Source organism: Amaranthus tricolor, chromosome 10 (assembly GCF_026212465.1).
Source record: "Amaranthus tricolor cultivar Red isolate AtriRed21 chromosome 10, ASM2621246v1, whole genome shotgun sequence".
Lineage (NCBI taxonomy): Eukaryota > Viridiplantae > Streptophyta > Magnoliopsida > Caryophyllales > Amaranthaceae > Amaranthus > Amaranthus tricolor.
Genome location: NC_080056.1, coordinates 25,347,883 through 25,375,238, shown reverse-complemented (window position 1 = coordinate 25,375,238; position 27,356 = coordinate 25,347,883). Strand labels below are relative to the sequence as shown.

Sequence of the window (27,356 nt, the reverse complement as noted above, 5' to 3'; positions counted from 1 at the left end):
ATGTTAAAATGGATTCAATGATAAACGTGGTATAGGTTATAATAATGTCACACATAACTACAAGAGTAAAACCACATTTGTTAAGAGTGCATACAAACATAGACGCACACCTACTTGCTCATTTTGTTGCAAAGAAGGACATATTATGTTTGCATGTCCCTACAGACGTAAGGACAAATATATCATTAAGAATTCCTTTCCTCTTGAATTACGTGGGTAGATAAAACAAATATGGGTTCCCAAAGGGACAAGACCACCTAACATGGTCTACCCCGAATATGGTCCCAAATTTGTCAGTTGGTTAAGTAAAGATGAGAAAGGTTTTTTTTTTTTTTTTTTTTTTTTTTTGTTTTGTAGGAAAAGAAAAAGTGGATCTTAGATAGTGGATGCTTGAGACATATGAGTGGTAAAGTTTATTTATTTTCTGAAGTTAAAGAAAGATGCAATCGCTCGATCACTCGATCACCCTAGGAGACAAAGGTAAATGAAAAATTTTAGGTGTTGGCAAAGTTGGTAAGAATCCCTCTAAAACTATTGATAATGTCTATTTAGTTGAAGGTCTAAAATTTAATTTGCTAAGTGTGTCTCAACTATGTGATAAAGGTAATCAAGTAATCTTTGATAAAGAAAAATGTGTTGTTAAAAACCCTAACACCGGAGATACATTTATTATTGCCCTTAGACATGATAATGTTAATGCTTTGAATACTAACGAAAGTGCAGCTCAAAATTTCAAGTGCTTGAAGGCTATGACAGATGATCCAAAACTATGGCATAAACGTCTTGGTCACATCAATACGCATACCATGCATAAATTAGTAAGTAAAGATCTAGTTAAGAGACTTCCAGCTCTTGACTACAAACACAGTCCTACATGTGACGCATGCATTAGAGGAAAACAAGTAAGAAGTTCATTTAAACCGAAGAAAATGGTTAGTACTTCAAGACCATGTGAACTTTTACATATTGATCTATGTGGTCCAATGCGTGTACGGAGCATACGAGGTAAATATTACATTCTAGTTACAGTTGATGATTATTCTAGATTTACGTGGGTTGATTTTTTAAAGGATAAAAGTGAACCCTTGAAACCGTTCTCAAGACGTTGTAAGGAAATGCAAACTCAGCTGAATCTTCCAATAGTCTCGATTAGAAGTGATCATGGGAGAGAGTTTGATTAACTAGGCTTTGATTCCTTTTGTGAAAAATACAATATAACCCATAACTTTTCAGCTCCTAAGACACCCCAACAAAATGGCATGGTTGAAAGGAAAAATCGTACGTTAGAGGAAATGGCTAGGACAATGCTTATAGAAAATGGATTAGCCAAACATTATTGGGCCGAGGCTGTTAACACGGCAAATTTTGTCTTAAATAGGTGTCTCATAAGACCTATACTTAAGAAAACCCCCTACGAGTTATTTAAAGGAAGAAAACCAAACATAGCCTACCTTAGACCATTTGGTTGCAAATGTTTTTCCATAATAATGGTAAGGATAATCTAGGTAAATTTGAGGCTAGAAGTGATGAAGGTATATTTCTTGGATACTCATTAAATAGTAAGGCTTATAAATTTCTAAATAAGCTTACAAGTATGGTTGAGGAAAGTATACATGTAGTGTTTGATGAATCTGATAATGGAATATTAAGTGAAGGATTTAAAGAGTTAAACCTTAATAAACATTTTGATGATATAAGTGATGACGAACTGGATGCCAATGATCTTAGTGAAGTTAAAAACAAAAACATGCAGGATACTATACAAAGTCTTAATGAGGTTGAAGAAAAACAGATTGTAAAAATTGAAGACTCACAGCTTGATCTTGAGACCCAATCACAAGACCTGGAAACAGCTCCTGAACGTACTACTTTAGATACACGAATTAGAAATTACTCAAATGAAGTAGGAACAAGTTCTTTGAATGATTACACACCATCCATACTACGTAGAAGACTTAGAATGTCATCTCAACATCCTCTAGAAAATATCATAAGTGATTCAAACAAAGGTACTCAAACTCGATCCTCTCTTAAAAATTTATGTGCATTTCTACTTTTGTTTCTCTTGTAGAACCAAAGGATATCAAAGAAGCAATATAAGAACCAGAGTGAATCATTGCAATACAAAATGAATTAAATGAATTCGAAAAAAACAAAGTTTGGGATCTAGTTGAAAGACTACCAGATCGTACTATCTTTGGAGCTAGATGGGTCTTTCACAATAAGCTCAATGAGGATGGAGACTTTATAAGGAATAAAGCAAGGCTGGCAGCTCAAGGTTATAATCAAGAAGAAGGAATAGATTATGACGAGACTTTTGCTCTAGTTGCAAGGTTAGAATCTATCCGTATTATGCTTGCTTTTGCTTCATACATGAATATTAAACTATATAAAATGGATGTTAAATGTTCTTTCATAAATGGCCACTTACAAGAGGAAGTATATGCTAAACAACCACCTGGCTTTGAAAATCCCGACCTACCTAATCATGTGTTTAAACTAAACAAAGCACTATATGGCTTGAAACAAGCTCCAAGGGCTTGGTATGTCAAATTTAGCTCACATTTACTTGAAAATAATTTTCAACGAGGTAAAATTGATAAGACGCTTTTCATTAAAACTAAAGGAAAAGATATTCTTGTTGTTCAAGTATATGTTGATGATATATTGTTTTGAGCTACTAATGATTCTTTGTGCAAGGAATTTTCTGAGATTATGTGCAAGGAATTTGAAATAAGCATGATGGGAGACTTAAAAAATTTTCTTGGACTACGAATAAAGCAAAAGAAAGATGGTATATTTATTTGTCAAAGTAAATATGTTAGAGATTTTCTAAAGAAGTACAATATGGACCAATGCAAAGATGTTAATACGCCTATGAGTGCAACACTAAGCTTAGACCAAGACATAAATGGTAAGAGTGTTGATTAAAAGACTTATAGAGGTATGATTTGTTCTTTATTGTATTTAACTGCTAGTCGTCCTGATATTATGTTTAGTGTTTTCTTATGTGCACATTTTCAAGCTAACCCAAAAGAATCTAACTTAACAACTGTTAAGAGAATCTTTAGATATTTGCATGGGACTAAAGACTTCGGTCTATGGTACCCTAGTTGTGGAGATTTTGGTTTGATTGGTTTTTCAGATGTTGATTATGCTGGTTATAATGTGCATAGAAAGAGCACTTCAGGATCATGTCTATTCTTGGGAAATTCATTGATTTCATGGTATTCTAAAAAGCAATATTCAGTTGCCTTGTCTACAGCTGAAGCTGAATATATAGCTACTGGTGCATGTTGTTCTCAAATCTTATGGATTGCACAACAACTTTGAGATCTTGGAGTTGATCTCAAAGGTATTGCAATAAAATGTGATAATACAATTGCAATTTGTATTACTAAAAATCCAGTACAACATTCACGTACAAAACACATTGAGTTTCCTCACCATTTCATACGTGATCATGTTGAAAAAGGTCATATTACTCTATCTTATATTTCTACAGAAATTCAATTAGCTGATATATTTACAAAACCTTTAAGTCTTGATCGTTTTGCATATATTCGTATGGAGCTTGGCATGTTAAATGATGTTGCATGAACTAAGGGGGAGTAAAGGTTCAATAGTAAAGGTAAAATATTACTAAATACTAAGTATGTATTTAGGGGGAGTATTTCATTTCAATTACATGATTTTAATTATGGTTGCATATATGTATGATTGTACACGTTTTTGAGAATTGAACATTAAATTTCAATTTCTTAAAATTATTTGTTAAAATAAATATATAAAAATGGGATTTATATTTAAATACCTTTAATCAATAAAGGATATTTAAGTTTAAACTAATTTGTTTGCTTGAATATTTTTTTTTTAACTATACATTCATATTTTTGGTTCAATTTACATTGGTCTTTCCAAATGAATTCATAATTACCCCTCACATACATCCTCTCACGTTAACCTTCAAACCGTCAAGCTTCATTCACATCAATTGTGCCTTTTCCCCAAGTTGTCCAATCATCATTTATAGAAGTACAAATGCATTGTACCTCCTCTCCTTCATATAACTTGTGAATCGTCCCTTTCCCATTCCATTCCAAACTTTTCTGATTTTGTGAGCAGTAGTATCAGACATTTCTTCAAGCTTTTAAACTACTCTTTCCATGGCCCCTAAAAGAAAACTCACTCGCTCCTCCACAAAATCTGAAAGAGGAGAATCGTCAAAATCGCCAATGGATGAACCGATAACTCCATCTATTCCCTCACCTTTAAGTGTTGTGGAAGTGCCAAAATCATAGTTTGAAAATCATATTGCTTTTAGCAAGTGGATTGATGTCTTTAAACAACGTTCTATCTCTTTTGTTGATATCTTGGATTACAACTTCTTTCTCTTTGAAGATTTTGAAATCATTTCGGCTTTTATTGAGTCTACTCCAGGTAAACTGCAAAACCCAGGATCTGTGTCTTATCCCATATTAGTTAAAATCTTCTACTGTAATCTTTCTTTCATAACTCTTGATGGATTTCCCGCCTTAAGAAGTTATGTTAAAGGTTAACAACTTGTTATCACAAAAACCCTAACAATGAGTTGTTCAAATTTTCAAACGTTGCTGATGACTCTACCCTAAATTCTGTTGCTTTTCAAAATGCAAAAGATTTGTTTATTTTATTTTCTCATCTTGATTTTTCTCCTACAAGACAGTTAACTCACAATGGCTTAACTTTGTCTAGAAAACTTCTTCATAATTTGATAGCCAAAATTGTGCTTTCCAAAGGAACTTCTTGTGAATTAGTTTTTAATTCTCATTTAATTTTGATGTGGAAAATTGCTGCCCGAAAATCGATTGATTGTGCCTCTTTAATCATTTCTACTATGAGGTTTTGTAGTTCTAGTTTTCGAAATTTGTCCTTCCCTTATGCAAATCTTCTTTCACTCATCTTTGATCACTTCAATCTCATTACTGATCTAGAAGAGGTTGTTTATTATGGTCCTCAATCTTTTTCCAACAACATTCTGCCTCCTTTAGGGATCTTTAAAGTTGGTGGTAAATATGAGTTATACTAAAATTTATCAGTCACAAAGAAAGAGGAGTTACAAAAGTTGCATGGCAAAAAGATAGGCTGGTTGGAACCTCATTCAAAATAAAATCATACCACCCATTCTCGTTGGGAAGAAAAAGACTCAAAATCGGGGTCTCGATTGCGGTTTTTGGAACTTTGGAACGTTTTGAGTTTTTGTTGCAGGGCAATGCGCATATAAACGGATTGTTACAATAAGTTAATGGGTGAGATCATACCAGCACTCCATTGCACCGGGTCCCACTAGAACTCTGCAGCTAAGCGTGCTTGGGCGAGAGTAGTAACGGGATGGGTGGCCTCTCGTGAGGTCATCGTGTCGCACCCCTCTTTTGCACTCTTTCATTTTTTTTCTCGCGAATGCACATAGCTATTTTTGAGCAAAAGTGATTTTTGTGAGTTTGATAATATAATGTTCGGGAATAAATTAATTTATAAAAATATGAGACGTAATCGGGTCCCGACCTCAAATTTACGAGCGGAGAAAATTAGGATCCTTTGAGATGGGTCGATGCGCATACGAACGAATTGTTGCGAAAAGTGCATTGGTGCGTTCATGCAAGCAGAAATTGCACCGGATCCCATCGAAAATTCCTACTTGAAGCGTGCTTGGCATGGATGGCCTCTTGATTTCCAAGTGTTGACATTTTTTTACTTTTTCGTTGCAAGTTCAGCGTGCTTTTACTATCGGCGGTGTCTTTTGTGAATTGGAAAATAGCAGAACAGGGAAACGAGTCATTGGGAAGAAGAGGACTCAAAATACTCATATAAACGGATTGTTACAATGAGTTAATGGGTGCCATCATACCAGCACTGTAATGTACCGGATCCCATTAGAACTCTGCAGTTAGGTGTGCTTGGGCAGGAGTAGTACTAGGATGGGTGGCCTCTTGTGACGTCCTCTTGTCGCACCCCTTTTTTGCGCTCTTTTAATTTTTTTTCCTCGCGAATACCAACGCTATTTTTGAGCAAAAGTGACTTTTAGTTAGTTTGATAATATAATGTTCGGGAATAAATTAATTTATAAAAATATGCGACACAATCGGGTCCCGACCTCAAATTTACGGGCACAGAAAAATAGGATTCCTTGAGATGGGTCGATACGCATACGAACGAATTATTGCGAATAGTACAACGGTGCGTTAATGCAAGCGAAAATTGCACTGGGATCCCATCGGAAGTCCCTCGTGGAAGCGTGCCTGGCATGGATGGCCTCCTAATTTCCAAGTGTTGACATTTTTTTACTTTTTCATTGCGAGTTAAGCGAGCTTTTACTATCGGCAGTGCCTTTTGTGTATTGGATAAGACCGGGACGGGGAAAAGAGTAATTGGGAAAAAGAAGACTCGAAATCGGGTTCTCGATTGCGGATTTTCAAGGATTGGAACGTTTGGAGTATTATTTGCGAGGCAATGCGCATTTGAACAGATTGTTATAATGAGTTAATGGGTGCGATCATACCAGCACTCTAATGCACAGGATCCCATTAGAACTCTGCAGCTAAGCGTGCTTGGGCGAGAGTAGTACTGGGATGGGTGGCCTCTTGTGAGGTCCTTGTGTCGCACCCCTTTTTTGCGCTCTTTCATTTTTTTTCTTCACGAGAATACACAGAGCTATTTTTTAGCAAAAGTAATTTTTAATGAGTTTGAGAATATAATGTTTGGGAAGAAATTTATAAAAATATGAGACGCAAACAGGTCCCGACCTCGAATTTACAAGCGCATAAAATCAGGATGCCTTGAGTTGGGTCGATGCGCATACGAAGGAATTGTTGCGAGAGTGCATCGGTGCGTTCATGTAAGCATAAATTGCACCGGATCCAATCGGAACTCCCTAGTGGAAGCGTGCCTGGCATGGATAGCCTCCTGATTTCCAAGTGTTGACATTTATTTACATTTTCGTTGCGAGTTCGGCGGGCTTTAACAATCGGCGGTGTCTTTTGTGAATTGGAAAATACCGGGACGGGGAAAAGAGTCATTGGGAAGAAGAAGACTCCAAATCGGGGTCACGATTGTGGATTTTCCAGCTTTGGAACGTTTGGAGTTTTTGTTGCGGGGCAATGCGGATACAAACGGAGTGTTACAATGAGTTAATGGGTGCGATCATACCAACACTCTAATGCACTAGATCCCATTAGAACTCTGCAGCTTAATGTGATTGGGCGGGATTAGTACTAGGATGGGTGGCCTCCTGTGAATTCCTCGTGTCGAACGCCTTTTTTGCGCTGTTTCATTTTTTTTTTCCTCGTGAATACATAGCGCTCTTTTTAAGCAAAAGTGTTGTTAGTGAGTTTGATAATATAATGTTCGGGAATAAATTTATAAAGATATGAGAAGCAAACAGGTCCCGACCTCGAATTTACGGGGCAGAAAATTAGGATCCATTGAGATGGGAAGATACGCATACGAACGAATTGTTGTGAAGAATGCATCGGTGCGTTCATGCAAGCAGAAATTGCACTGGATACCATCGGAACTCCCTAGTGGAAACGTCCCTGGCATACATGGCCTCCTGATTTCCAAGTGTTGACATTTTTTTTACTTTTTCTTGCAAGTTCAGCGGGCATTTACTATCGGAGGTGTCTTGTGTGAATTAGAAAATACCGGGACGAGGAAAAGAGTCATTGGGAAGAAGAAGACTCGAAATCGGGGTCTCGATGGCGAATTTTTGAGTTTTGGAACGTTTGGAGTTTTTGCTGCGGGACAATGCGCATAAAAAGAGATTGTTACAATGAGTTAATGGGTGCGATCATACCAGCACTCTAATGCACCGGATCCCATGAGAACTCTGCAGCTAAGTGTCCTTAGGCGAGAGTAGTACTATGATGGGTGGCTTCTTGTGAGGTCGTCGTGTCGCACCCCTTTTTTGCGCTCTTTCATTTTTTTGCCCTCGCGAATACATAGCACTATTTTTCAGCAAAAGAAATTTTTAGTGAGTTTGATAATGTAATGTTCAGGAATAAATTAATTTATAAAAATATGAGATGCAATTGGGTCCCGACCTCGAATTTTGGGGCGCAGAAAATTACGATCCCTTGAGATGGGTCGATACGCATACGAACGAATTGTTGTGAAGAGTGCATCGGTACGTTCATGCAAGCAGAAATTGCACCGGATCCCATTAGAACTCCCTAGAGGAAGCGTGCTTGGCATTGATGGCCTTCTGATTTTCAAGTGTTGACATTTTTAAGATTTTCGTTGCGAGTTCGGCAGGTTTTTACTATCGGAGGTGTCTTTTGTGAATTTGAAAATACCGGGATGGGGAAAAGAGTTATGGGTCGATACGCATAGGAACGAATTGTTGCGAAGAGTGCATCGGTGCGTTCATGCAAGCAGAAATTGCACCAGATCCCATCGGAACTCCATGGTGGAAGCGCGCCTAGAATGGATGGCTTCCTGATTTCCAAGTTTCGCGCGGATTTTTAAGACATTTTTTTTATATTTTCGTTGCAAGTTCGGCAGGCTTTAACTATCGGCGGTGTCTTTTGTGAATTGGAAAAGACCGGGACGGGGAAAACAGTCATTGGGAAGAAGTAGAAGACTCGAAATCAGGGTCTCGATTATGGATATTCGAGCTTTGAAATGATTGGAGTTTTTGCTGCAGGGCAATGCTTATATAAACGGATTCTTACAATGAGTAAATGGGTGCGATCATACCAGCACTCTAATGCACCGGATCCCATTAGAACTCTGCAGCTAAGCGTGCTTGGGCGAGAGTAGTACTGTGATGGGTGGCCTCTATTGACGTCCTCGTGTCGCACCTCTTTTTTGCGCTCTTTCATTTTTTTTTCTCACGAATACACAACGCTATTATTTAGCAAAAGTGTTTTTAGTGAGTTTTATAATATAATGTTCGGGAAAAAATTAATTTATAAAAATATGACACAATCGAGTCCCACCTCGAATTTACGGGTGTAGAAAATTAGGATCCCTTGAGATGAGTTTATACGTAGACGTACGAATTGTTGCGAAGAGTGCATCGGTGCGTTCATGCAAGCAGAAATTACACGAGATCCCATTGAAACTCCCTAGTGGAAGCGTGCCAGGCATGGATGGCCTCCTGATTTCCAGGTGTCGCGCGGATTTCTAAAACATTTTTTTATATTTTCGTTGCAAGTTCGGCGGGCTTTAACTATCGGCGGTGTGTTTTGTGAATTGGAAAAGACCGAGACAGGGAAAGCAGTCATTGGGAAGAAGAAGAAGACTCGAAATTTGGGTCTCGATTACGGATTTTCGAGTTTTGGAACGTTTGGAGTTTTTGCTGCGGGGCAATGCGCATATAAAGGGATTGTTACAATGTGTTAATGGGTGCGATCATACCAACACTCTAATGCACCGTATCCCATTAGAACTCTGCAGCTAAGCGTGCTTAGGTGAGAGTAGTACTGGGATGGGTGGCTTCCATTGACATCTTCGTGTCGCACCTCTTTTTTGCGCTCTTTCATTTTTTTCCTCGCGAATACACAACGCTATTCTTGAGCAAAAGTGTTTTTAGTGAGTTTCATAATATAATGTTCGAGAATAAATTAATTTATAAAAATATGACACAATCGGGTCCCGACCTTCTTATTTACGGACGCAGAAAATTAGGATCCCTTGAGATGGGTGGATACGCATACGAATCAATTGTTGCGAAGAGTGCATCGGTGCGTTCATGCAAGTAGAAATTGCACCGAATCCCATCAGAACTACCTAGTGGAAGCGTGCCTGGCATGGATGGCCCCTCCGGATTTCAAAGTTTCGAGCAGATTTCTTAGACATTTTTTTATATTTACATTGCAAGTTCGGCGGGCTTTAACTATCGGCGTTGTCTTTTGTGAATTGGAAAAGACCGGGACGTGGAAAACAGTCATTGGGAAGAAGAAGAAGACTCGAAATCGGGGTCTCGATTGCGGATTTTCGAGCTTTGGAACGTTTGGCCTTTTTGCTGCGGGACAATGCGCATATAAACGGATTGTAACAATGAGTTAATGGGTGCGATCATAGATGCACTCTAATGCGTCGGTTCCCATTAGAACTCTGCAGCTAAGCTTGCTTAGGCGAGATTAGTGTGAATTGGAAACGACCGGGACGGGGAAAAAAGTCATGAGGAAGAAGAAGAAGACTCGAAATCGGGGTTTCGATTGCGGATTTTCGAGCTTTGGAACGTTTGGAGTCTTTGCTGCGGGGCAAAGCGCATATAAAAGGATTTTTGCAATGAGTTAATGAGTACAAACATACCAGCACTCTAATACACCGGATCCAATTAGAACTCTGCGGCTAAGCGTGCTTGGCCGAGAATAGTACTGGGATGGGTGGCCACCTCCATTGACGTCCTCGCATCGCACTTCTTTTTTGCGCTCTTTCATTTTTTTTTCCTCGCGAATAAAGAACACTATTTTTGAGTAAAAGTGTTTTTAGTGAGTTTTATAATATAATGTTCGGGAATAAATTAATTTATAAAAACATGACACAATCGTGTCCCGACCTCGAATTTACGGGTGTAGAATATTCAGATCCTTTGAGATGGGTCGATACGCATACGAACGAATTGTTGCAAAGAGTGCATCGGTGCGTTCATGCAAGCAGAAATTGCACCGGATCTCACCGGAACTATCGAGTGGAAGCATGCCTGGCATTGATGGCCTCCTGATTTCAAAGTTTCGCGCGGATTTTTTGGACATTTGTTTTATATTTTCGTTGCAAGTTCGGCGGGCTTTAACTATCGGCAGTATCTTTTGTGAATTGGAAAAGACCTGGATGGGGAAAACAGTCATTCGGAAGAAGAAGAAGAAGACTCGAAATCGGGGTCTCGATTGCAGATTTTTTAGCTTTGGAACGTTTGGCGTTTTTGCTGCGGGGCAATGCGCATATAAACGGATTGTTACAATGAGTTAATGGGTGCGAACATACCAGCACTCTAATGCACTGGATCCCATTAGAACTCTGCAGCTAAGCGTGCTTGGGCGAGAGTAGTACTGGGATGCGTGGCCTCCATTAACGTCCTTGTGTAGCACCTCTTTTTTGCGTTCTTTTATTTTTTTTCCTCGCGAATACAAAGCGCTATTTTTTAGCAAAAAATGTTTTACTGAGTTTGATGATATAATGTTCGGGAATAAATTAATTTATAAAAATATGACACAATCGAGTCCCAACCTCGAATTTACGGGTGTAGAAAATAAGGATCCCTTGAGATGGGTCGATATGCAGACGTACGAATTGTTGCAAAGAGTGCATCGGTGCGTTCATGCAAGCAGAAATTGCCCTAGATCACATCGGAACTCCCTAGTGGAAGCGTGCAAGACATGGATGGCCTCCTGATTTCCAAGTGTGTCGCGGATTTGTTAAACATTTTTTTTTATTTTCGTTGCAAGTTCGGCGGGCTTTAACTATCGGCGATGTGTTTTGTGAATTGGAAAAGACCGCGACAGGGAAAACAGTCATTGGGAAGAAGAAAAACGACTCTAAATCTAGGTCTCGATTGCGGATTTTCGAGCTTTGGAACGTTTGGAGTTTTTGCTGCGGGACAATGCGCATATACAGGTTTGTTACAATGAGTTAATGGGTGCGATCATACCAACACTCTAATACACCGTATCCCATTAGAACTCTGCAGGTAAGGGTGCTTAGGCGAGATTAGTGTGAATTGGAAATGACCGGGACAGGGAAAAAAGTCATTGGGAAGAAGAACAAGACTCGAAATCGGGGTCTCGATTGCGGATTTTCGAGCTCTGGAATGTTTAGAGTTTTCTCTGCGGGGCAATGCGCATATAAAGGGATTGTTACAATGAGTTAATGGGTGCGATCATACCAACACTCTAATGCACCGTATCCCATTAGAACTCTGCAACTAAGCGTGCTTGGGTGAGAGTAGTACTGGGATGGGTGGCTTCCATTGACGTCTTGGTGTCGCACCTCTTTTATGCGCTTTCATTTTTTTTCCTCGCGAATACACAGCGCTATTCTTGAGCAAAAGTGTTTTTAGTGAGTTCGATAATATAATGTTTGGGAATAAATTAATTTATAAAAATATGACACAATCGAGTCCCAACCTCGAATTTACGGGTGTAGAAAATAAGGATCCCTTGAGATGGGTCGATATGCAGACGTACGAATTGTTGCAAAGAGTGCATCGGTGCGTTCATGCAAGTAGAAATTGCACCAGATCCCATCGGAACTCCCTAGTGGAAGCGTGCAAGACATGGATGGCCTTCTTATTTCCAAGTGTGTCGCAGATTTGTTAAACATTTTTTTATATTTTCGTTGCAAGATCGGCGGGCTTTAACTACCGGCGATGTATTTTGGAAATTGGAAAAGACCGGGACAAGGAAAACAGTCATTGGGAAGAAGAAAAAAGACTTTAAATCTAGGTCTCGATTACGGATTTTCGAGCTTTGGAACGTTTGGAGTTTTTGCTGCGGGACAATGCGCATAAACAGGTTTGTTACAATGAGTTAATGGGTGCGATCATACCAACACTCTAATGCACCGTATCCCATTAGAACTCTGCAGGTAAGGGTGCTTAGGTGAGATTAGTGTGAATTGGAAATGACTGGGACAGGGAGAAAAGTCATTGGGAAGAAGATGAAGACTCGAAATCGGGGTCTCGATTGCGGATTTTTGAGCTTTGGAATGTTTAGAGTATTTGCTGCGGGGCAATGCGCATATAAAGGGATTGTTACAATGAGTTAATGGGTGCGATCATACCAACACTCTAATGCACCGTATCCCATTAGAACTCTGCAGCTAAGCGTGCTTGGGTGAGAGTAGTACTGGAATGGGTGGCTTCCATTGACGTCTTGGTGTCGCACCTCTTTTATGCACTTTCATTTTTTTTCCTCGCGAATACACGGCGCTATTCTTGAGCAAAAGTGTTTTTAGTGAGTTCGATAATATAATGTTCGGGAATAAATTAATTTATAAAAATATGACACAATGGGGTCCCGACCTTCTTATTTACGGGCGCAGAAAATTAGGATCCCTTGAGATGGGTGGATACGCATACGAATGAATTGTTGCGAAGAGTGCATCGGTGCGTTCATACAAGTAGAAATTGCACTGAATCCCATCGAAACTCCCTAGTGGAAGCGTGCCTGGCATGGATGGCCTCCGGATTTCAATGTTTCGAGCAGATTTCGTAGACATTTATTTATATTTTCATTGGAAGTTCGGCGGACTTTAACTATCGGCGGTGTCTTTTGTGAATTGGAAAAGACCAGGACGTGGAAAACAGTCATTGGGAAGAAGAAGAAGACTCGAAATCTGGGTCTCGATTGCGGATTTTCGAGCTTTGGAATGTTTAGCCATTTTGCTGCGGGACATTGCGCATAAAAAAGGATTGTAACAATGAGTTAATGGGTGCGATCATACGTGCAATCTAATGCGCCGGTTCCCATTAGAACTCTGCAGCTAAGCGTGCTTAGGCGAGATTAATGTGAATTGGAAACGACCGGGACGGGGAAAAAAGTCATGAGGAAGAAGAACAAGACTCCAAATCGGGGTCTCGATTACGGATTTTTGAGCTTTGGAACCTTTGGAGTTTTTGCTGCGGGGCAATGCGCATATAAACGGATTTTTGCAATGAGTTAATGGGTACGAACATACCAGCACTCTAATGCACCGGATCCCATTAGAACTTTACAGCTAAACGTGCTTGGGCGAGAATAGTACTGGGTTGGGTAGCCACCTCCATTGACGTCCTCGTATCGCACCTCTTTTTTGCGCTCTTTCATTTTTTTTTCCTGGCGAACAAACAACGTTATTTTTGAGCAAAAGTGTTTTTAGTGAGTTTGATAATATAATTTTCGGGAATAAATTAATTTATAAAAATACGACACAATCGGGACCCAATCTCAAATTTACGAGCGCAAAAAATTAGGATCCCTTGAGATGGGTCGATACGCATACGAACGAATTGTTGCGAAGAGTGCATCGGTGCATTCATGCAAGCAGAAATTGCACCGGATCCCATCGGAACTCCCTAGTTGAAGCGTGCCTGGCATGGATGGCCTCTTGATTTCCAAGTGTCGCGCGGATTTCTTAAACATTTTTTTTATATTTTCGTTGCATGTTCGGCGGGCCTTAACTATCAGCGGTGTGTTTTGTGAATTGGAAAAGACCAGGACAGGGAAAGCAGTCATTGGGAAAAAGAAGAAGACTCGAAATCTGGGTCTCGATTGCGAATTTTCGAGCATTGGAACGTGTGGAGTTTTTGTTGCAGGACAATGCGCATATAAACGGATTCTTACAATGAGGTAATGGGTGCAATCATACATGCACTCTAATGCGCCGGTTCCCATTAGAACTCTGCAGCTAACCGTTCAAGCAAGCAGACATTTTTTTACATTTTTGTTTCAAGTTCTGCTGGGTTTAACTATCGTCGGTGTCTTTTGCGAATTGGAAAATTTCGAGACGGGGAAAAGAGTCATTGGGATGAAGAAGAAGACTCGAAATTGGGGTCTCGATTGCGGATTTTCGAGCTTTGGAACGTTTGGACCTTTTGCGAGGCAATGCGCATATAAACGGATTGTTACAATGAGTTAATGGGTGCGATCATACCAGCACTCTAATGCATCGGATCCCATTAGAACTCTGCAGCTAAGTGTGCTTGGGCGAGAGTAGTACTGGGATGGGTGGCCTTCATTGACGTCCTCGTGTCGCACCTCTGTTTTGCGCTCCTCGTGTCGCACCTCTGTTTTGAGCTCTTCTATTATTTTTTCCTCGCAAACACACAGCGCTATTTTTGAGCAAAATTGATTTTAGTGAGTTTGATAATATAATGTTTGGAAATAAAGTAATTTATAAAAATATGAGACGCAATCGGGTCCCGACCTTGAAATTACGAGCGCAGAAAATTACGATCCCTTGAGATGGGTCGATACGCATACGAACGAATTGTTCCGAAGAGTGCATCGGTACGTTCATGCAAGTAGCAATTGCACCGGATCCCATCGGAACTCCCTAGTGGAAGCGTGCCTGGCATGGATATCCTCTTGATTTCCAAGTGTCGTGCGGATTTCTTAAACATTTTTAAACATTTTCGTTGCAAGTTTGGCAGGCTTTAACTAACAGCGGTGTCTTTTGTGAATTGGAAAATACCGGGATACGGAAAAGAGTCATTGGGAAGAAGAAGCAGACTCGAAATTAGGGTCTCGATTGCGAATTTTCGAGCTTTGGAACGTTTGGACTTTTTGCTGCGATGATACCAGCACTCTAATGCATCGGATCCCATTAGAACTCTGCAGCTAAGCGTGCTTGAGCGAGAGTAGTACTGGGATGGGTGGATTCCATTGACGTTTTCCTGTCGCACCGCTTCTTTGCGCTTTTTTTTTTCCTCGCAACTACACAGTGCTATTATTGATCAAAAGTGATTTTAGTAAGTTTGATAATATACTGTTGGGGAATAAACTAATTTGTTAAAATATGAGATGTAATCGGGCCTCTACCTCGAATTTACGAGCGCAGAAAATTAGGATCCCTTGAGATGGGTCGATACGCATACGAACGAATGTTCCGAAGAGTGCATCGGTACGTTCATGCAAGTAGAAATTGCACCAAATCCCATCGAAACTCCCTAGTGGAAGCGTGCCTGGCATGGATGACCTCCTGATTTCAGAGTGTTGCACGGGTTTTTTTAGGCATTTTTTTACATTTTCGTTGCAAGTGTTGCGGGCTTTAACTATCGACGGTGTCTTTTGTGAATTGGAAAAATACCGGGAAGGGGAAAAGAGTCATGGGGAAGAAGAAGAAGACTCGAAATCGGGGTTTTGATTACGGATTTTCGAGCTTTGGAGTTTTTAGAGTTTTTGCTGCGGGGCAATGCGCATAGAAACAGATTGTTACAATGAGTTAATGGGAGTGATAATACCAGCACGCTTATGCATCGGATCCTATTAGAACTCTGCAACTAAGCGTGCTTGGGTAAGAGTAGTACTGGGATGGGTGAACTCTTTTATTTTTATTTTCCTCGCAAACACATGGCGCTATTTTTGAGCAAAAGTGATTTTAGTGAGTTTGATAATATCATGTTCGGGAATAAATTAATTTATAAAAATATGAGACGCAATCTGGTCCTGACCTCGAATTTACGAGCGCAGAAAATTAGGATCCCTTGAGAAGGTTCGATAATCATACGAACGAATAATTCCGAAGAGTGCATCGGTACGTTCATGCAAGTAGAAATTGCACCGAATCCCATTGGAACTCCCTAGTGGAAGCGTGCCTTGCATGGATGGCCTCCTGATTTCCATGTGTCGCGCGGGTTTCTTCGGCATTTTTTAACATTTTCGTTGCAAGTGTTGCAGGCTTTAACTAACGGCGATGTCTTTTGTGAATTAGAAAATACCAGGACAGGGAAAAGAGTCATGGGGAAGAAGAAGAAGACTTGAAATCGGGGTTTTGGTTGCGGATTTTCGAGCTTTGGAACATTAAGAGTTTTTGCTGTGGGGCAATGCGCATATAAACGGATTGTTACAATGAGTTAATGGGTGCGATCATACCAGCACTCTAATCCACCGGATCCCATTAGAGCTCTCCAGCTAAACGTGCTTGGGCGAGAGTAGTATTGGGATGGATGGCCTCCAGTGAGGTCCTCATGTCGCACCTTTTTTTTTACGCTCTTTCATTGTTTTTTTCCTCGCGAATACACAGCGCTTTTTTTGAGCAAAAGTGTTTTTAGTGAGTTTGATAATATAATGTTCGGGAAAAAATTAATTTATAAAATTATGATGCAATCGGGTCCCGACATCGAATTTATTGATGCAGAAAATTTGGATCCCTTGAGATGGGTCGATACGCATACGAACGAATTGTTGCGAAGAGTCCATCGGTGCGTTCATGCAAGCAGAAATTGTACCGGATACCATCGGAACTCCCTAGTAGAAGCGTGCCTGGCATGGATGCCCTCCTGATTTCCATGTGTCGTGCGGATTTCTTAGACATTTTTTTACATTTTCATCGCAAGCTGGGCGGGCTTTAACTATCGGCGGTGTCTTTTGTGAATTGGAAAATACAAAGACGGGGAAAAGAGTCATTGGGAATGTAGGAATCCCAAGAGATGGACGAATTCAACAAGAGGGGGGGTGAATTGTTGTATTACAAGTTTAAGTATTTATGCCCTGTTTTTGCGGAAATTTAACAATAAAATAAAACTTAAACTTAAAGCGAAAAAGATATATAGAGACAAAGATTTTTACGTGGAAACCTTCTTGGCCTAATAAGAAGGAAAAACCACGACCCCCCGGGATTTCAAAATTCTCTACTATGTTTTAGGCAATTAGTTACAATTACATAAAACAAATTTTGCTTCACTCGAAGCTTCTCAATTCTCTAAATGCTTCACTTGAAGCTTCTCTACCTAGGCCACTTCTCTTTTCTTTCTCTTCTCTTTTCCCTTAGACTTCCCTTAAGTCTAATTACAACTTTTCTCTCAATAACCCTTTACAAGGCCAAATTCTCAAGAAGATAAAAACTTAAATAGTTGCTTTTGAAAAATATAATTAATTAATTGGCAATAAAACAGAAAATATTTTTCTTAATTGATCTCACTAAAGGACACTCTTTTTGATCTATTGAGATATTCGGTTTTTAGCTAATGTTCCTCTATTTATAAGAGGAACAGCCGAATGCACTTAACCCATGATCTCCACTTGCTTACTTGATCCCAAAGCAAAGGGGAAGTTAATGAAAACAAGGAGATTAACCGGCTGGTAGTTTTCCAGAAAATAAGTGACGGTTATCTTACATACTATTAATAGTATATGGGTTTCCTAATTAAAAGGAGACTTTTTCAAAACAAAGAAAAAGTCTTTTCCATATTTTTAGGCATCTAAAATTAGGTTTTAGCCAATTAATAAATTAATTAAATAAAGCAACTAAAATAAATTTTTATCTTAAACATTAACCGAAAACAGAAAATAATATTTCGCATTTTCTGGTCAGTGTCTTCACTAGTCCTGCATGGTGGGAACAGCGTACTGTCTCCATTTTCAACTTCAGTCAGATTGTCACTTTGGGAACAGTAGACTTCCTGTCTCTATTTGCAACTTTCTTACTTCTTGGATATTTTGACACGTACTTTCTCCACGACCAAGTCATAGGCTTCATCAACGATAGAATCGGATATATACCTATAAAACAATCTCTAAAATATATTTGTTTAATTAAAGTAAAGTCATCATCAAAACCTTAAGAGGCCAACAAATTCCCCCTTTTTGATGATGACAAACTTTTTAAACAAACTTAAACAAAAATAGAGTAAGACGAAAGTATAGAGCATGCTAGAGATTAAAGCTACTCTACATAACTTTTGTAAATCAACTCGTTACAATTAATTTACCAAGTATTCATATCAAAACAATTTACTCCATAAAACATAGTATTAAAAACTTATGTTATTAAATAATTTTCCAAAAATAGTTAACATAATCAGTTAAGCAAGCATTGTTGATTTTTGTGAGCAAAAGTGAACAAATGTTCAGAGCAATCAATGTACAAAGGAGTTCATTAACAATATCAAAACTTATCAGACCAATACTTATCAGAGCATATAAACAGACATGATCAGAGCATCATATATCATTAATCAAAAACAACTATATCAAAGTCAATAACTCAGAGTTAACAAATCAGACTCAATATCACTATAAAACAACTCAGATAATCAGAGCCAACATTTTCCTAATCAGAGCAACAACTTCTTTCAGTGATCATATAGAACTTAGTAGATCGAGCATACCTTTAAGTTTGTGCTAAATATTCCCCCTTTTGACATCATTCAAAAAGGATTAGCATTGACAAACCACAGCACTAAACAAGTGAGAATAGTTAATAAGAGGATAGGCAGGTAATAGCAGTTATAAAAAGTAAGTACTAATAGATGCAATCAATCAGCATTGTTTTAAATGACACAAACCAAAAGAAAGTAGCAGCAGTAATGTTTAAGGAATCATCAAAATACAAATGATGTACCAACTTGGGTACAATCAACTGAAACAAAGTTTTTGAAATGATAAATTGATAAGTTGGTCATCAGAAACATGTAGGAGAGGATTCAAGGAGCTTGCTCTTCTTCATCAATAAATTCGGTCTGGACCTCCACTGTGTCAAGCTTTGCTCCTAGACGGGCTTCCATCTGGGATAGCTGATCAGTAATAGAGGCTAGAGAGACACGAATTTCATCTTGAAATGCATAGAGCTGAGACTGTAAGTCCTTAAGCTGGGAGAGTATGGGAACAGAATCAAAACCTGATGGAGTGTGAGGTGGTGAGGCTTGTGATGGAACGGATGGTGGTGTGGCATGAATAGGTGATGGTGGTGGTGTGACCGGTTTTGGTGAAGTAGGTGCAGTAGGTTGAGTCTCAAGAGTGTTTTGAGAGGAGTCATCATCCAAACTAACAAAAGGACATTTTCCCTTAGAAGCTAGCCTATGGCTTTTCCTAGGGTTCACAGTTGGCTCCTTCTTAACTGGCAGTTGAACCTCCTCATCACTAATATCATTAAGATCTACTGCAGCGCCTCCTTCTTTCATAGAGGTTTCCCTCTCTTTATCATCTGCTCTTTGTTCCTCAGCCTCCCCTTGTTCCCCCTGGGAACCAGCTTCTGCCTCTTTGTTAGTGGCAGTGGGAACAGACTCCTGATCCTTAATGATTTTTTCATCCTCCTGTTCCTCCTCCTCCTTTTCAGAATCAAAAATTTCAGCCTCCATAGAAACATGTTCAAGAATCCCATTATCATTTAGTTTTAGACGCAAATTGTTTAAACATTTTGCGCCAATTTTGTTGTTGGGACTCATTGGAAACAGCAAACCCTCAAGGGGGACACCAAATTTTCTAAAGATCCAAGTCAATAAACCTCCATACCCAACTAAATATTTCTTTTGTATGCAATCAGATAGGTGAGAAATCATTAGTGAAGGGAAATTAATTTTAATGTGATTGGCTAAACAATACATTAATGTGGCGTCGCGAAGATTTACTTCACTACGTTTGGAATTACGAGGCAAAATGAAAAGACGAGCAACATTGTAAAGTAATTTGTGGAGAGGAGACAGTAAGTTGTGACTGATCCTCCCCTTTTTCTCATGTATCCCTAAAAATTTGAGAACAGTTTTCTCATTTATCCCAGAAAAGACGATCTTAGAACCAACATAGTATGTGTCAAAGCCAACTGCAGGAACTCCAAACCACTCACCCAGCATCAAACTATTAAACTCAATCTTAACATCCTTAACTATACTAGAACAGACCCCATTTTCAATTGAGAAGTTCGAAATAAACTCGCGCATGAGGAAAGGGTAAATAGGGTTACAACAATAATCAGTCATCAATGTCTCCCAACTTTGATTTTGTAGAACAGCGTGTAGTTGAGGGAAGGGAGTGGAATCATACCAGAGTTTATCAAGGCCAAACCCGACGGTCATTTCCTTACCGATTTCTTCTGCACTGTGAGGATCAGCGTGTTTTAATCTTTTTGCTACTTTGGATGATGATTCACTCTTAGGAGTAGGGTGTGAGCGCTTTGTTCCGGCATGCATTGGAGTGTTTGTGGGTATTTCTGTGTGTGTGTCGGTTGAGAAACATGGTGGAGCATCGATCAAGGGTGATGGATATATAATGTTCAGGGGTTTCGGTTGTGATGGTCTGGGTGTTTTCTTAGTTGCCTTCTTGTTTGAGGTTGATTGAGGAGTTTTCATGGTGGATGAAGAGGAAGAGATGCACAAGGATGAGGGTGAATGACGGTTTTAGAAATTGTACAGTGGGAGTGATGATGATGATGTGAAGGGTTGGGGTATGAAGTGACGTGAGGGGGAAGTTATATGGATGAAGAGACGGTTTTTGAGAGGTTCCACTACCCATTATTAAATTGTGTGTGAAAAGAAATTTTGGTAGTTATTACAGTTTTTGATCCGACCCTCATTTATATCATGTTGACCAATAAAATAATTAAGAAATGATTGAAGACGTTCCTTTTTTTTATTTTATTTTTTTTATTTTATTTTTTTTTTAATTTATAAGAACGTCTTTTTAGAACAAAGGCTGCTATGGCATGATCAAATGAAACATGCATTCAAGATGGCAAATATAGTACATGCTTTAAATAACTACATACCTGGACCCTTTTAATGGTTAACTTCTTAACCAAGGTTTTTGTGGATGTGTTAGTCTTTCGATTTTCATATTGCCTTTTGGAGAATGCTTGTCACAAACTTTAGTGTAACTTTATCATGCCAAGTTCTAATCTCATTTTTTCATGTTGTTCCCTAGGAAGAGGTTTTGTCAGGATATCTGCAATTTGTTCATTAGTGTTGACATGCTTAACAACAATATTTTTATTTTCTACATTATCCTTAAGAAAATGATGCCTTATATGTATATGTTTTACTCTAGAATGATGCACTGGATCTTTGGATATGCATATGGCACTGGTATTATCACAATAAATAGGTACACATTCAAACTTAATACCAAAGTCTCTTAGTTGCTGTTTTATCCATAGCATTTGGGAACAGCAAGCTGCTGCTGCCACATATTCAGCTTCAGCTGTGGATAGTGCCACGTTGTTCTGTTTCTTGGAACACCATGATACTAAACATGAACCAAGAAATTGTACCATACCTGACGTGCTTTTTCTATTAACAAGATCTCCAGCATAATCTGCATCACTAAAACCTTTCAAGTCATAGACATCACTTTTAGGATAAAATAGGGACATGTCATCTGTTCCTTTCAAATATCTCAGAATTCTTTTTACTGCCGTTAAATGTGATTCTTTAGGATTAGATTGAAATCTAGCACATAAACCAACACTAAACGAAATATCAAGCCTACTTGCAGTTAGATACAATAAAGAACCGATCATGCCTCGATACATGGTTTGATCAATATTAATACCATTTATGTCTTCATCTAATCTAATGTTAGTAGCCATGGGAGTGTGGTTGGTTTTAGCATTATCTAAGCCATATTTCTTAAGAAGTTCTTTAATGTATTTTTGTTGATGAATAAATATTCCATTTGCAGTTTGTTTAATTTGCAAACCAAGGAAGAAATTTAATTCTCCCATCATGCTCATTTCAAATTCATTGCCTATTAGGTCAGCAAATTCTTTACACAGCAATTCATTTGTAGCACCAAAAATAATATCATCAACATATATTTGAACAACCAAAATATCAGAACCTCTATTCTTAAAGAATAAGGTTTTATCAATTTTACCTCTAACAAAATTATTTTCAATTAAGTACTTTGATAGTCTTTCATACCATTGCCTTGGAGCTTGTTTTAGCCCATAAAGAGCTTTGTCAAGCTTGTAGACATGATCAAGACAAGAGGGATTTTCAAAACCGGGTGGTTGTTCCACAAAAACTTCTTCATCAAGAAAACCATTTAAGAAAGCACATTTAACATCCATTTGATATAATTTGAAATTCATAAAAGCAGCAAATGAAATTAAAATTCTAATAGCCTCTAACCTTGCTACCGGAGCAAATGTCTCGGTATAGTCAATTCCTTCTTGTTGATTATACCCTTTTACCACGAGTCTTGCCTTGTTTCTCACAATGATTCCATGTTCATCCAATTTGTTTCTAAAAACCCACTTTAATCCTATTACTTTCTTGTGCTTGGGTTTTGGTTCTAAGTGCCATACTTTATTTCTTTCGAATTCATTTAACTCATCTTGCATGGCTACAACCCATTCGGAATCTCTTAAGGCTTCTTCGTGATTTTTTGGTTCAAGTGATGATAGGAACGCAAAGTGTGCACAAAAATTTCTCATTTGGGATCTGGTTTGTGTTCCCTTGTTCAAATCACTTACAATTGAATCAAGAGGATGATACTTCTGATATTTCCAAGGTTTAGGCACGAATTCTCTTGTGGGAACTGTTGAAGGTTCAGGATTATTGTCTTGATTGTCGTTCTATTCAGCTTCTGTTTGATCAATTTGTTCTTGTATGGGAACAGCTGGATTGGGAACAGTCTGCTGGTTCTGGTTCACAGGCTGTTCCTGATCTTGATCAGACTCTTCTGTTTCTTCATGAATCTGCTGTTCGCCTTCTATTCTTTGATCTTGCTGTTCGCCTTCTATTCTTTGATCTTGCTGTTCGCCCTCTACTCTTTGATCTTGCTGTTTCGTTGTATCTTCATCATCTTCCAGGTTAGCAAGACCTATTTTAATGTTACTCAAATCCTGTTCACTTGTAGCAAAGTTAGTTTCATAAAAAATAATGTGAACGGATTCTTCAACACACATTGTTCTCTTATTGTAAACTCTGTAAGCTTTACTGTGAGAAGAATAGCCAAGGAACACTGCTTCATCACTCCTTTCATCAAACTTCCCTATGTTTCTTTTTCCATTTACGTGAACAAAGCATTTACATCCAAATACACGAAAATGAGAAATATTAGGTTTTATACCTTTAAATAATTCATAGGGAGTTTTAGAGGTGATGGGTCTTATCAATACTCTATTCAAAATATAACATGCAGTATTAACGGCCTCGGCCCAAAAGTTTTGTGGGAGACCACTTGCAATCAACATGGTTCTAGCCATTTCTTCTAACGTTCTGTTCTTTCTTTCTACCACACCATTTTGTTGTGGTGTTCTTGGTGCGGAGAAGTTATGGCTAATACCATTTTCATTGCAATAGTTCATAAAACTTGAATTCTCAAATTCTTTTCCATGGTCTGATCTTATGTGGACTAGTTGATTATTACTAGATTTTTGTGTTTTGTTCGCAAAAGAAACAAACTCATTAAAGGCTTCATCCTTAGATACTAAAAATAAAGTCCATGTGAATCTTCTGTAATCATCAACTATAACAAAAACATACCTCTTGCCACTACGGCTTTGGATTCTCATTGGTCCACAAAGATCCATGTGAATTAATTCAAGTGGTCTTGATGTGGTCATCACATTTTTAGGTTTAAAGGATGATCTCACTTGTTTTCCTTTGGTACAAGGATCGCATATCTCATCCTTAACAAATTTTATGGATGGCAATCCTCTTACTAAGTCTTTTGTTCTCAATGTATTAATCAATGAGAAGCTTGCATGACCTAGACGCTTGTGCCAAAGAAGTGGATCTTCCTCTATGACACTAAGACAAGTCATACTGGATTTGGGAACAGTGTTTAGGTCCACAACATATGTGTTCCCTTTTCGAACTCCTTCCAGGACTACGTCTCCTGTGTCTTTCCTAGTAATAATGCATCTATCAGCAGTAAAGTTAACGGAGTTACCTTTGTCACAAAATTGAGAAACACTTAAAAGATTATGTTTTAAATTCTCGACTAAAAATACATTGTCGATGGCATGGGAACTTGACCTTCCTACTCTTCCTTTGGCAATGATTTCGCCTTTCATGTTTTCTCCAAAGGTCACTGTTTCTCCATCATAGGCTTCTAGTGAGAGAAATCTTGATTTATCTCCTGTCATATGTTTGGAACAACCACTGTCGAGATACCATGAGTTGTTCCCCCTCACTAGAACCTGCAAAGCAAATCAATTCTTAGGAACAGGAACCCAGTCTTCCTTGGGTTCCTCGTCAATTACACATGAATCATTTTTCTTAACCCACATGCGTTCGACATAGATTATATTTGCTTTGTTATGCTGTTCCCTTTTTATGCATTGATCTTTTAGGTGTCCAGTTTTACCACAAAAGGAACAGACTTTGTTACTAGGGAGATCAACATAGAAATTTTTCTTTTTATTATTCTTAACGTATCCTAGGCCTTCTTTACCTTTTGTTTTAGCATTTAGAATCCATTTAGGAATTTCATTGATTTTCCCTTTTTCTCTAGAATTTAGTTCGTATTTCAATTTTTCAATTTCTGACCTACTTGATTCTAATTCTGATTTCATTTTCAGAAATTCAGTGCTTAGCATATGAGAGGGAACAGCAAACTGATCCCATATTGAGCCTACTGTTTTGTATCGATTTATCTCTATATTAAGAATAATGTATTCCTGTTTTATCTTTTCCAATGTTTCTTTTAACATGATATTTTGATCTAATAAATCAAAGAATCTATTTTGCACATCATACCTAAAGGAATTTAGGTAAGAAACATGGTCTTTGCAAGAATTAAGGTCCTTTTCAATTTGGAGACACTCGATATTTCTTTTCTCTAATTTATCTTGTGTCTCCAATAGCAACTCTATTAACTTATACTTATTGAATTTAATAAAATTTTCAAGAGAAGAGTTAGAAGATATTACCTCTTTATCTTTAGACTTTTCGACGGTGCTTTGATGAGAGGCCATAAGACATAGGTTTGCAGTTTCTTCCTCCATAGGGACTTCTGTCTCTGCTTCACTCTCGGTGTCACCCCATGCAGCAATCATGGCTTTGCGAAAGTCTGTTTTGAAGTTTCCTTTCATAGGTTGTCTTCCTGTTTCCCTTGCCTTTCCCTTGCCCTTCTCATTTTTCCATTGAGGGCAATCTTTGATGAAGTGATCGACACTTCCACATTTGTGGCACTCGTACTTTGTCTTCATATTAGCAGTTCCCTTTTCTTTATTGTTTCTTTGATTTGCATACCTGCTGTTCCTGAAGAACTTTCTGAATTTTCGTACCAGCATCGCAGCTTCTTCCTCATCAGTTTCTGATCCATCACTTTCATTAGCTGCTAGAGCCAGGCCTTTGTTTCTGGAACTGTCAGCTGTTCCCAAATGCAGTTCGTGGGTCATTAGGGAACCAGCCAACTCTTCCAGATTAAATTTAGTGAAGTCCTTGGACTCTTGTATGGCAGTGACCTTGGCTCTCCACCTTTCATCTTGTGGAAGGCTCCTAAGAATTTTTCTAACTTGTTCATCAACGGGAATTACCTTTCCAAGAGAGACTAGTTCATTAGTAATGTTAGTGAACCTGGTGAACATCTCTTGAATATTCTCCCTAGGTTCCATAACAAACCTTTCGTATCTAGACATTAACAAATCTATCTTGGAACGTTTTACCTCACTTATACCTTCATGGGTAACTTCCAGCAGGTCCCAAATCTGCTTGGCAGTTTTGCAACCCATTATGCGATTGTGTTCATTTGGTCCTAGACCGCAGTGAAGTAATTTTATGGCAAGAGCATTCATCTCCATTTTCTAGAAATCTTCTTTCTCATATTCAGTGATGGGTTTTGGAATGCTTTCATTGTTGGAGTTGATGGTCGTCACCTCAAAGTCTCCAACTTCAATGACTCTCCATACTTGATAATTCTCGGCCTTAATGAAGATTTCCATCCTATTTTTCCAGTAAGTATAAAATTTCCCATCAAACATGGGTGGCCTTTGCGTAGAATACCCCTCTTCCATACGTTCATTCATTTTCAGCATCTCTACGGGAACAGGATACTGCTCTCAGGGTTTCCTGATCAAATGAGGAACAGGGCTCTGATACCAATTGTAGGAATCCCAAGAGATGGACGAATTCAACAAGAGGGGGGGTGAATTGTTGTATTACAAGTTTAAGTATTTATGCCCTGTTTTTGCGGAAATTTAACAATAAAATAAAACTTAAACTTAAAGCGAAAAAGATATAAAGAGACAAAGATTTTTACGTGGAAACCTTCTTGGCCTAATAAGAAGGAAAAACCACGACCCCCCGGGATTTCAAAATTCTCTACTATGTTTTAGGCAATTAGTTACAATTACATAAAACAAATTTTGCTTCACTCGAAGCTTCTCAATTCTCTAAATGCTTCACTTGAAGCTTCTCTACCTAGGCCACTTCTCTTCTCTTTCTCTTCTCTTTTCCCTTAGACTTCCCTTAAGTCTAATTACAACTTTTCTCTCAATAACCCTTTACAAGGCCAAATTCTCAAGAAGATAAAAACTTAAATAGTTGCTTTTGAAAAATATAATTAATTAATTGGCAATAAAACAGAAAATATTTTTCTTAATTGATCTCACTAAAGGACACTTTTTTTGATCTATTGAGATATTCGGTTTTTAGCTAATGTTCCTCTATTTATAAGAGGAACAGCCGAATGCACTTAACTCATGATCTCCACTTGCTTACTTGATCCCAAAGCAAAGGGGAAGTTAATGAAAACAAGGAGATTAACCGGCTGGTAGTTTTCTAGAAAATAAGTGACGGTTATCTTATATACTATTAATAGTATATGGGTTTCCTAATTAAAAGGAGACTTTTTCAAAACAAAGAAAAAGTCTTTTCCATATTTTTAGGCATCTAAAATTAGGTTTTAGCCAATTAATAAATTAATTAAATAAAGCAACTAAAATAAATTTTTATCTTAAACATTAACCGAAAACAGAAAATAATATTTCGCATTTTCTGGTCAGTGTCT

At 38.4% G+C, this 27,356-nt stretch overlaps 1 protein-coding gene, 1 non-coding gene and 8 pseudogenes across 2 annotated transcripts; 9 read left to right on the top strand and 1 right to left on the bottom strand.

The window, feature by feature from the left end:
* Positions 1–5,286: 5,286 nt before the first annotated feature.
* On the top strand, positions 5,287–5,407 carry LOC130826362 (5S ribosomal RNA; annotated as a pseudogene).
* Positions 5,408–5,873: 466 nt separating this feature from the next.
* On the top strand, positions 5,874–5,994 carry LOC130826360 (5S ribosomal RNA; annotated as a pseudogene).
* Positions 5,995–6,524: 530 nt separating this feature from the next.
* On the top strand, positions 6,525–6,645 carry LOC130826347 (5S ribosomal RNA). Its single transcript, XR_009047065.1, has one exon. It is a non-coding gene; the product is annotated as a 5S ribosomal RNA (ribosomal RNA).
* Positions 6,646–7,171: 526 nt separating this feature from the next.
* LOC130826359 (5S ribosomal RNA) lies at positions 7,172–7,292 on the top strand (annotated as a pseudogene).
* Positions 7,293–7,817: 525 nt separating this feature from the next.
* LOC130826358 (5S ribosomal RNA) lies at positions 7,818–7,938 on the top strand (annotated as a pseudogene).
* Positions 7,939–8,719: 781 nt separating this feature from the next.
* On the top strand, positions 8,720–8,840 carry LOC130826379 (5S ribosomal RNA; annotated as a pseudogene).
* Positions 8,841–10,954: 2,114 nt separating this feature from the next.
* On the top strand, positions 10,955–11,075 carry LOC130826366 (5S ribosomal RNA; annotated as a pseudogene).
* A 3,524-nt stretch (positions 11,076–14,599) lies between these two features.
* LOC130826352 (5S ribosomal RNA) lies at positions 14,600–14,720 on the top strand (annotated as a pseudogene).
* Positions 14,721–16,539: 1,819 nt separating this feature from the next.
* LOC130826363 (5S ribosomal RNA) lies at positions 16,540–16,660 on the top strand (annotated as a pseudogene).
* A 6,570-nt stretch (positions 16,661–23,230) lies between these two features.
* On the bottom strand, positions 23,231–24,489 carry LOC130825003 (uncharacterized). Its single transcript, XM_057690029.1, has 5 exons — positions 24,380–24,489; positions 23,885–24,265; positions 23,577–23,677; positions 23,337–23,468; positions 23,231–23,241 (listed from the first exon to the last, which is right to left on the bottom strand). Exons 1-5 carry the CDS (start codon positions 24,487–24,489, stop codon positions 23,231–23,233), a joined length of 735 nt encoding a protein of 244 aa, XP_057546012.1.
* Positions 24,490–27,356: the final 2,867 nt, after the last annotated feature.